The sequence below is a fragment of the Peromyscus eremicus genome, chromosome 1 (assembly GCF_949786415.1).
Source record: "Peromyscus eremicus chromosome 1, PerEre_H2_v1, whole genome shotgun sequence".
Lineage (NCBI taxonomy): Eukaryota > Metazoa > Chordata > Mammalia > Rodentia > Cricetidae > Peromyscus > Peromyscus eremicus.
In genome coordinates, this window is record NC_081416.1 from 75417588 (window position 1) to 75428116 (window position 10529).

General features: G+C 51.3%; 1 protein-coding gene across 1 annotated transcript; it reads right to left on the bottom strand.

The window, feature by feature from the left end:
- Window positions 1-54: 54 nt before the first annotated feature.
- Window positions 55-10099, bottom strand: Znf771 (zinc finger protein 771). The gene is made up of 3 exons (XM_059266576.1): window positions 9455-10099; window positions 8930-9079; window positions 55-1054 (listed from the first exon to the last, which is right to left on the bottom strand). Exons 1-3 carry the CDS (start codon window positions 9566-9568, stop codon window positions 242-244), a joined length of 1077 nt encoding a protein of 358 aa, XP_059122559.1. The 5' UTR covers window positions 9569-10099; the 3' UTR covers window positions 55-241.
- Between the last annotated feature and the right edge of the window lie 430 nt (window positions 10100-10529).

Consider the following 10529-nt stretch of genomic DNA (forward strand, 5'->3'; position numbering starts at 1 on the left):
TATACCTAGTGCTCTTCCCCTTCCCACCCACCTCACTCACAGGCACCGGTGAGGTGAGGATAGAATACTTTATTCACTCAGAAAGGCCAAGGGAATGTAGCTGGGGACGGGGCACGGTTTCTAGGGACCCCAGTTAGGGCACTCCCTGTCGCCCAGTCCCAAAGCACCCCGACCCAGGTGCAGGCGCCGAAGGAGCCACTCGGGTGCAAACCCCAAGCGCCCCTCGCTGCCCCGCCGTGGCTCAGCTGCCCTCGCACTCCGGGCAGCGCTCGGTGGGCGTGGCGGCTGTGGCACTGGCGGGTAGCTTGAAGTCTCGGCCGCAGCCAGCGCAGATGTAGAGGCGGCGGCGCATATGCGCGCGTCGGTGGCGGATGAAGTGTGAGCTGAGGCGGAAGCGCCGGCCGCACTCCGTGCACGGGTAGGGCCGCTCGCCCGTATGCGTGCGCGCATGCTCCGCCAGGTTGGAACGGTGGCCGAAGCGCCGGCCGCACACGGCGCAGCGGTGCGGCTTCTCGCCCGTGTGCACGCGCCGGTGCTTGGCCAGCGCCGAGCTCTGAGCGAAGCGCGTGCCGCAGTCGGCGCATGCGTACGGGCGCTCGCCCGTGTGCGTGCGTCGGTGGCGCGCCAGGCACGAACTTCCGCCGAAGGCTCGTCCGCAGTCCGGGCACGCGTAAGGCTTTTCGCCCGTGTGCACGCGCAAGTGCTGCGCGTAATTGGAGCTCTGCGCAAAGCGCCGGCCGCAGTGTGCGCATGCGTACGGCTTCTCGCCCGTGTGACGCCGCCGGTGCTGCCGCAGGTTCGAGGCGGCGGAGAAGCGCTTGTCGCACTCTGGGCACTGGTAGGGTCGCTCGCCTGTGTGCGTGCGGCCGTGCTTAGTCAGCGCCGACTTCTGCGAAAAGCACCGGCCGCACTCCGTGCACGCGAAGGGACGCTCGCCCGTGTGCGTGCGCGCATGTTTGGCTAGTGTGGAGCGGCGTGCAAAGGCACGGCCGCAGTCCGGGCACGCGTGGGGGCGCGCCGGGTCGGCCGACGGCGCTGGCATCTGGCTGGCGACCTGCAGGGAGAGGGAGGACAGGTCAGCCTTAAGAGGCCCCAGCGGAAACCTTGGTCTCCTGCACAACGCAAATTTTTTGAGCCTCAGTTCCTCCGAGATCTGTAAAATAGGAAGCTGTGCCTGCCTCCATGATTGTGCACCTTACATGAGTTAATACATTACAATGCCAGGTGGCATTATAGTTACTTGCATTAACTCATACATTTATTGGGCACGTCCTAGGTTATAGAGTTAAGAGGCACTGGGGATTTGACATTAAATAAAGTGCTAGGTGCCCGTAAGACCAGCAGTGGGACAGAAGGATGCTGAGATCCAGGCCAGTCTGGCTTCATACGGGGACCCTGTCTCAAAACCCAAGTGCTTGTGATGTAGCAGTGACTGAGAGCTACCAATTTCCTTAGACCTCAGGAGAATCCTGCTTACAGGAGTAATAGGTTAAGACCGCTGGTACAGCTGGAATGCTGCAGAGTTAAGTGGGGCTAGGAAGACACTGTTGTGACAGGGCCAGTTATCAGGAGGGAAACAGGCCCCGGGCCATGGGGAGGACTGACATGCAGAACCACTATAAAGGATTTCTCAGAATTTTCATCAGGAAAGTGACTAGCTCACACATTTCAAAAGGCTCTTTGGGAACCCAAATGAAGGCGGAAAGACAGAACCAGGAGCCTAGTGAGGAGGCAATTGCTCTCATCTGACAAAGGACTAGCTGCTCTAAGCCCAGAAAACTAGTAGAAAGTGGAGCCAGCGAGATGTCCGTTTCTTTGTCCACTTTACAGTTTAAGAGATGGCAACAAATTGGCCTTGATGTAAGACTCAAAACGACTAGGGTTTAGTTAGATCTGCCTGCCTCTACCTCTCCTCCAGGATTAAAGACGTGGGCCACCATGCCTGGCCCCAAGTATCTAAGGCGTTCAGGCTTAGAACTGCATGGGTGGAGCTGCCTTTTACTGAGGGAAGCAGGGAGGAGGTAAAATCTGCTTGGGGCTGTATGGAACTCAGGACTGAGCCGTTTTCAACCTAGAGTGGTCACTAAAGCCTAGAGGCTGAAGAGAGCACCCAGGGGATGGCAGAGGAAACTGGAGCAGCCAGCTGGCGAGTGTGGGCAGAAGCCAGGACAGGGACAGCTTGGCCAGGACCAGGCTCTCAACAGACCTTTAAGAGCAAGCACTTTCTTAAGCTGTGAAGAAGAGACCACATGCTGCTCTGAGGCCTGAAGTTGTGAAGCTTGAGTCAATCTGGACTTCTAGAGATAAAATCAGGAAAAGGAAAGAATGCTGTGTAATAAGCAAATGAAGCAGAAACATTTTGTACTAAAGAGTGAAGAGGAATATTGAAGGCACATTACTCCCTTCTAATAAAAAAGAAAAATACCATGTATAGACGGCTGAAAGCATGGCATAGACTCCCTGTCCGTGAAGGAAGTTTATGAGTGAGGTATAGTTTGCTTCCTGGTGGGGAAGAGAACTGGGGGATGGATACTGGGGGTGGAATGATCCCCTAGTAAGTACGGTGAGTACTGTGAACCAAGTAATTAAGAACATTAACTCATGCTGGGCTTGATGGTGCACACCTTTAATCCCAGCACCCAGAAGACAGAGGCAGGTGGATCTCTGTGAGTTCCAGCCCAGCCTGGTCTACATAGCAAGTTTCAAGACAGTCAAGATTACATAGACCCTGTATTTTAAAATCAAATCAAATAAACACACACAAAACCCCATTAATTCGTGATCAGAGAATCACCTGGCACACAGGACAGGACATGTGCTGCCTCTCCTGTATTCAATCCAATGCCACTCTCCTTTTAAAGAGGAGGAAACACCGCAAGAACGGTAAGTGACAGGGAACAGGACCTTCTCTTTCAGAAGCTGGAGTGTAGTGCAACTAGAAGGCCATCAGTCCTTTATGAGACACTGGCTTTGTGGTCAGGTGGGGGTGGCACAGGACTTAATCTCAGCACTCAGGAGGCAGAGGCAGGTGCATCTCCTGTGAGTTCAAAGGCAGCCTTGTCTACATAGAGAGTTCCTGGCCAGCTAGGGTTGCATAAAGAGACCCCATCTCAAAACAAAACAAAAAAGAAATCAAACAGAAAGTGGCTTGGAATTCAAACTGGAACATGAGACAATGTGGGAAATTAGCAATCAGCCAAGAGGGCTCTGCCTTTAATAACAATAGCCCTCCCTTAGCTTGGCTTGGCTTGCCCCAGTTTCAGCTGCCAGCAGTCAATTACGGTCTGAAAATATTAAATGGAAAATCCCAAAAATAAACAATTTGTAAGTTTAAAACAACTTTTATTACAGTATATTATTATACTTCTATGTTATTATTGTTGAACTCTTACTATGCCTAATTTAGAAATTAAATTGTATCATAGGTATATACCTAAAGAAAAAAAACACAGACCAGGTATGAGAGCACACCTATAATCCCGGGACTCAGGAGACTGAAGCAGGAGGATCACAAGTTCTGGGCCAGCTTGGGGAATATGGCAAGCACCTATCTCAACAACAACCTAAATATATATATGATTTGAAGCCATTCAAAGTTTTGGGCATTCATGGCAGGGTATGTGTATCTTGAAATGCAATGCCTAAAAGGGGCTTCTGTAATCAAGAGCCCCATGTCAGACTTTGACATGTATGGTATTACAATAAATCTTCCTGTTACCCCTCAGTCAGGTGGGACAGTATCTTAATGTGTAGCCCAGGCTAGCCTCATACTCATGGACAAAATCTGCCTCCTGACTGTTGGATTACAAGTGTGTTCCATCATGCAGGTTTACTTTTGTTTATTTATTTATTTTGTTTGTTTGTTTTATGGAGAGGTTCTTGCCTTGCTATCATATAGCCCAGGCTAGCCTGGAACTTGAAATCCCCTTACCTCCACCTGCTGAGTACAGGGATCACAGGGTCTACCTCCTGACAGCAGAGAACACCAAGGCTTAGAGAGACTAAGTTGACAAAGCATGAGAAGATAATGAGGAGATGCAACTCCCCTGAACTCACAGCCAGGACCAGACAAAGGCTCCCTCTAAGTCTCTATCCCCTTTAATAACAATAGCCCCGTTAAAAAACACTGGGGAGAAAGCTTCCCCGTTAAAGAACACTGGGCAGTTCCAGTCTGAATTACTCAGGGTCACACTGTCCTCCCTTGCCCTGGTTTTGACATCCACTGAGTCTGTGTCAACCTAAGACACTGTGGAGATGACCTTTCTTCTAGATCCTTCCCCCAGCATCCTTTAAGTTGACAGTGCCCAACCTGGAGACCTACTCACACTGGCTTCTTCGACTTAGGAGAAAGAAATCCTTCCCACTAGTTATCACTACCTCCATCCCCAGATGGAGGGGCCTCGGGCACCTGGAGTGGAATCTTGGTAATGGTCTGAGTCTAGCTCCCTGAGACACTGATAAGGCCTGGAGAGGTAACCATCATTCTAGCACTTGGGTGGCTGAGGCAAGAGGGTCATGAGCTTGAGGCTAGCCTGGGTTAAATAGTGAGACCCTGTCTCAAAACAAGCTAATGAAGTTTTCATAACCCTTTGTGCTAGGTACTTCAGCCCCATCGTATAAATGAAGAAATAAGTCACAGACATCAACTGATTACCCAAGGCCATATAGCTAATAAATGGCAGAACCAGGGTTTAAACGCAGGTCTATCATTCTTCGTCACGATGCGATCCTAACCTCACACTGAAGTGTGAATTCACCTAGGCAGCTTGTCTTCTCCCCTAAACCCTTTAAGTCAGAATCTCCATCTTTTCCTACAAAGTATAAAACACCACCCCGAGGCTAGCTCCTTACTACAGGATGTGGCCCACAGCCTAGCACTTGTGAACAATACAGACTCAGGTTGGAGCTGTAGCTCAGTCAGTAGTCATTACTTAGCACACACGAAATCCTAGGCCTAATCCCCAGCACTGCATACACCTGCCATGGTGACATACCACTGTAATCCCAGTACTCAGGAGGTGGATGCAGAAAGATCAGAAATTCAAGGCCGGCCTCCACTCTATTGTGAATTCCAGCATTTATGAGGTAGAAACAGGAAAACTAGGAATTTTAGTTCTTCAGCTATACAGGGTTTGAGGACAGCTTGAATGTTAAGCTTGACCCAAGATTTGAGTCCTAGTCTTCCTTTTAGGGGTTGAAAAGATTGCTGTGGTCAAGAGCACTGGTCACTGCAGCAGAGGCCCTGGACTGAGTTCCTAGAACCCGCATGGTAGTTCACAAGTATCTGAAACTTCAGTTTCAGGGGTTACAATACCCTCTTCTGGCCTCTATGGGAACTACACATATAATATGCGCACGCAGTCAAAATGCTTGTACACATAAATAATACATCTTCATTTTTTTAAATCTTCATTTTATGCTGGTGATATAGCTCAGTGGTACTTAATATGCAAAAGACCTTAAATTCAACCTCCAGCATTGCAGAAACAACGATTTTCACTTTATCAAGCTCCCAATGATCAGTGAGAATGTACAAAGAGCCTTCTTGGCGGGGGTGGGGGGTGTGGGGGTATGGGGGGTGGGTGTGGGTGGGTGATGGATAGAAGCAAGGCTGGGCGTGGAGGCATCCACCTTTAATCCCAGTACTCGGGAGGCAGAGGCAGGTGGATCTCTATGAGTTTGAGGCCAGCCTGGTCTACAGAACAAGTTCCAGGACAGCCAAGGCTACACAACAAAACCCTGTCTCGAGGAAAAATAAAAAGGCATTCACCACCATGCCTAGCACATTCACTGATCTTATTATCCCACTTTACATTTGGAGAAACTGAGGCAAAGTAGGTAAATGGTAGAGCTAGGATTTGACTGCTACCTGACATTATTTACAGTCTGGCCCAATGGACCTTTTATGACTTTCATGATAAACCTTCTTCTTATCGCTCAGCTTCAGCTAGTTCAGTGGTGGGTACCCAAACTTTACCCTTTTCTCTTACTGCGGCTGTTACTTTTAGTTCTACACAGACCACTAGCCTTAGCAGACAATATTTTTGTATTTGTTATTTTGTTTTTTGTTTTGAGACAGGGTTCCTCTATAATTGCCCTGACTGTCTTGGAACTCACTTTGTAGACCAGGCTGGCCTCAAACTCACAGAGATCCGCCTGCCTCTGCCTCCGAAGAACTGGGATTAAAGGCGTGCGCCACCATATCTGGCTGTTTTGTTTTTTGGTTTTTTTTTTCCTTCTTTCTTTTTTTTTAGATAGGGTTTCATGTAGGCTTGCCTTAAACCCACTACATAACTGAATAGAACTTTGAACTTTTAAAAATGTATGATGTGTTTGAATGTTTTGCCTCTGTGCTTGGTGTCCATGGGTGGCCAGAAAAGGGCACTGGATCTCTTGGAACTGGAGTTACAGGTGGTTGTGAGCCACCATGTGGGTGCTGGGAATTGAACCTAGGTCCTCTGGAAGAGTAGCAAATGCTCTTAACTGCTAAGCCATCTCTCTGGCCCCAACCCTGAACTTCTGAACTTCCTGCCTCTACCTCCTTAGTACTGGGACCACAGAGTATGCCTCCATTCCTGATTATGTGGTGCTGGGGGTCAGGACTTGCTGAATGCTAGGCAAGAACTCTATGGGCTGGCACATCCTCAGCCCCCTGCCAGAGATTCTTTTGAATAGAAACTCCAATTCTTTTCATTGATTGGCTTAAGACTTCCCATGTCACAGCAGGATGGAACACGGTATGCCCAAGCTGCGGCCCTGTCTTGTTTTAAACCTGTTACACTTTGGCCCCAGTGGACCCTTCTAGAATCACTTTCTCTGAGCCTTTGCTCTTCCCTCCTCCCACCTCTCCTTGTCACTTAAGTCTCCAAGTCCACACTGAAGACCCTCTCTTGAAGTCTTTCCCATTGCCTGGAGTAGTTTGCCTTCAACTCTGTCCAACTTGAGATCAGCCTAAAAAAAAGCCTTTGATAAAAATGGCAGGCCAGCGAGGTAGGTCAGCAGGTAACAGGGCTTGTCATGTAGCCCTCAAGAACCAACTTCTGTCCCTGGAACCCATGGTGGCAGGAGAGAACAGACTCCCAAAAGTTGTCTTCTGACCTCCATATTCGGGCCTCTCTCAAAGAAATTAAATAAAGTAAAATAGTTGGAGGCAGGTGTGGTGCACACCTTTAATCCCACTCGGGAGGCAGAGGCAGGCAGATCTGAGTTTCAGACCAGCCTGGTCTACAGATCAAGTTGCAGGCCAGTTAGGGCTACACACACAGAAACCCCATCTCAAAAAACCCCCAAAAAACAAATTAACAACAGCAACAAAAAATACTAGCTGAGCCTTGCAGCCTTCAGTGCCGTGGAGGAAGGATATGGGGAGGTTAGTTAGGTTTGCAGGCCGCCAGCCTAACCTAACTCCAGGCTCAGTGAGAGACCCCCTGTCAAGGGGATAAGGTGGAGAGAGGTGGAGCAGGCACCTGCCATCCTTGTCCAGCTTTGGCACGTGCACAGGTACACACACTCACATATACCACTCACCCACACATACAAAAAAATACAGAACTATTTACACAATGCTTATGTGCAAGACACAGCCCTAACTCATGTATCCACTCAGTCCTTACAACTCCAAGAGGTAAATGCTGCTATGCTCTCCCTTTTACTAACAAGGAAACTGAGGCATAGAGAAAAAGCCAAGTAGCTTTTCTCAGGCCTGAAATCTCACAACTAATAGGAAGGCTGAGGTCAAAGGACTACCTACCTGCCTGTCTGTGCTATAAAACAAGTTCTAGGCCCACCCAGGCAACTTGATTGAGACCCTATCTCAAAGGAAAAGGGCGTGGCTACAGTAGAGACATGTAAAGCCTTGGTTCAATCCTAGTACCACAAGAAAACTGAACAAGGCCGGGAAATTTGTCAGCTGGTAGGTAGGTGATGGGGATGGAAGTCCACCCTAAGCTCTAGAGCCCTAGGACTTAATGTACAGACCAAAGAAGTAGGCAGGACCCGCAGAGCCTGAAAGGTGGGCTGTGCTAAGACAACAAGCCAAGAAGGCTGGAAAAAACAGGGCTTCAAAGTTAATTTGGAGTGAAGAGGCCTAGAGAGCAGGTCCCCTTTCCCAACAACTCACCATGTCCACTAGAGGGTATTAGAACTTCCCCCCTGGGATGCAAGAGCCCTTCAGCTGGACTCAGGCTACTCGGACAGGGACAGCCCAGGGTCCTGGCAGCTCTAGGAGGCAGAATAGCTGGTGACAGTTAAGGTCTCGAATGGCAGGCTCTAACTCCTTCTGATGTCCTTAATACCTTCAGATCCCTTCAGAAGAAAATCCAGATTCCCAGTATGGTCTGCCAACCAACCTACCCGGAGCCATGCTGAAGTATGCGGGAACTACTGGCTCATAGTTCTCCACTCAAAGGGTCATTCTTTCTGCCTGGAGCAGTCACTTACTAACTTTGAGATCTCAGGTCAGTTACCAACTGTCCTGTGCCTCAGTTCCTCACCTGTAAAATGGAGTCAATACTACCAACAAACCAGATTGGAGGTGTTCAGAATAGCATCTGGCACTCTATACACTATGCAAGAGTTAGCTGTTACTGTTGCCTGACCCAATCTTCCCTCACCTCTGGCCTTCACCACTCCTATATATCTGGACTCAGGACCCAGGATTGTGAGTTTATGGACATCAAGCTGCAAAGAGCCTGGAAACACTCAGCACGGTGTCCCCATGCAGCACTCAGCATGGCGCCTGACTCTCACAGTGAGCCAAAGCATCTGTCCGATCAGGTCGAGGGCAGTGGGCAGAGGGATGGGCTAATCCCGAGGTTCTAGATCTGAGATCCAGGAGAAGGCTGGGGGTAGGATTCCTGACTTCTGTCTGAGGGACGCTGAACCTGGCACAGGCTCGAGAGTGGGGATGGGATCAGGGTGTAACACGTACCTCCTTGTTGTCCACAGGGATCTTGAGTTTCACCACCTCATACTTCTCCTCACCCTCCTCCTCCTCACCCTTCACCAGCAGCACCATCTCCTCCTGCATCTCTTCCTCCTCCTCCTCCTCTGCCTGCTGTTCGCCAGGCATCTTGGTGTCCTGAGGCGGGGCGCTGGATCAGAGGCTCAGGACCCGCCCCCCACCCCCACCCCACCCCCACTGTGGCCCCGGCCCAGACAAGGCGGTGCAGCCGTGGCTTCCCCCGCCTTGTCCAGGCTCCGAGTCTAGTCCTCTCCCATCCACCCTAGCCCGGCCCCACGCTCCGGCACTGCCCAAGGCCCAGCTCGGAAGACACCCGTTCACCCCACTCATCCCGGTATTCAGGGCCCCGAACAGTTCGAATCTCCAGCTCCCGCGAGTTGCCACCCTCCTCGCGCTGAGTCACTCCCCGGAGCCTGGGTCGGCGACCCCAGCGCTAAGGGACGGGCTGGAGGCCAGCTGGAGCTGAGGCCCTGGGGTGGGGTGCGCACTCACCAGCCCGAGGTTCGGCGCTCGTGCGGCCCCGGGCCTGGGCGAGGGGCGGTTGGGTGCTCCGCGAAGGCCGCGGCTCCGGAGGCGGGGGCGGGGCGGGGCCCCAGGGGCGGCCATTCATTGGCTCGTACGCCTGGCCCCGCCCCTAGGGGAGAGGCCGGAGGCCCGGACTTGTGTCCTAACCGCCCCGGGAGGGGGAGCCTGGACTCGGAGGTGTCGGCGGTCGGGAAACTCCTAACGAACCGAAGATGCCCAGCCCGGCCTTGAAGGCCCTGCAGCCGAGTTCCGACCACCCTCAGCCGGGTCTCCGCCGCTCCTGGGTCTCGACGCCCCACCGAGATTGCTGCGCCCGCGTAGGCCACGTGCGCTGCCGCGGGTCTGGGCCTCTCGCTGGCGCCTCGCCTGGAGAGCGGCCCTGTTACCTCCTCTCTTCGTTCCCCTCCTTTTTCCTCTCTTCTCGCGTCGCCCTCTCGTCTACTGGCCTGCCAGACAGCTTGCTGTTTGCCCGCATAGCCCAGATCCACGGCCGTCCAATCGGCCCCCTTGGTTTAACCATGTGGTGTTTCTGACTTTTGGGTCAGCGTCTCACTGTGTTGTATCCCTGGTTAGTTTTGGTCTAGTGGCGAGTCTAGGTCTAGTTCTGCCCCTCCCCCCCTCCAAAGCGGAGTTACGGTGTCTGTTCGTGCCAGTTTACTGACTGTTTTACACACTTGGTCACATTTCCTTTGCATAAAGGACCACAGCCCCATTTTACACAAGCACTTCAAGATGGTTCAGAGAGGACTGACTTGCCTAAGTTACACAGTAAGGAAGCATTTTTGACAACAGGTAGTGTGGGTGGGAAATTAGCCCAAGGTCAAATCCAATCTACAATACTACAGTACTATCTTACTTAGCCCGCTAGATATTTTTAGCTGGGCAGGGTGTCGCTCAGCATTAGGGAGGCAGAAGCAGGTGGATCTCTGTAAGTCCAAGGCCAAGCAGGCCTACATTGTGAGACTCTATCTAAAAAACAAAAGAAAAGGGGAGGAGGGAGGGGAGATAAAAGCAGAGAGAGCAATTTGTGTTTCAAAGACAC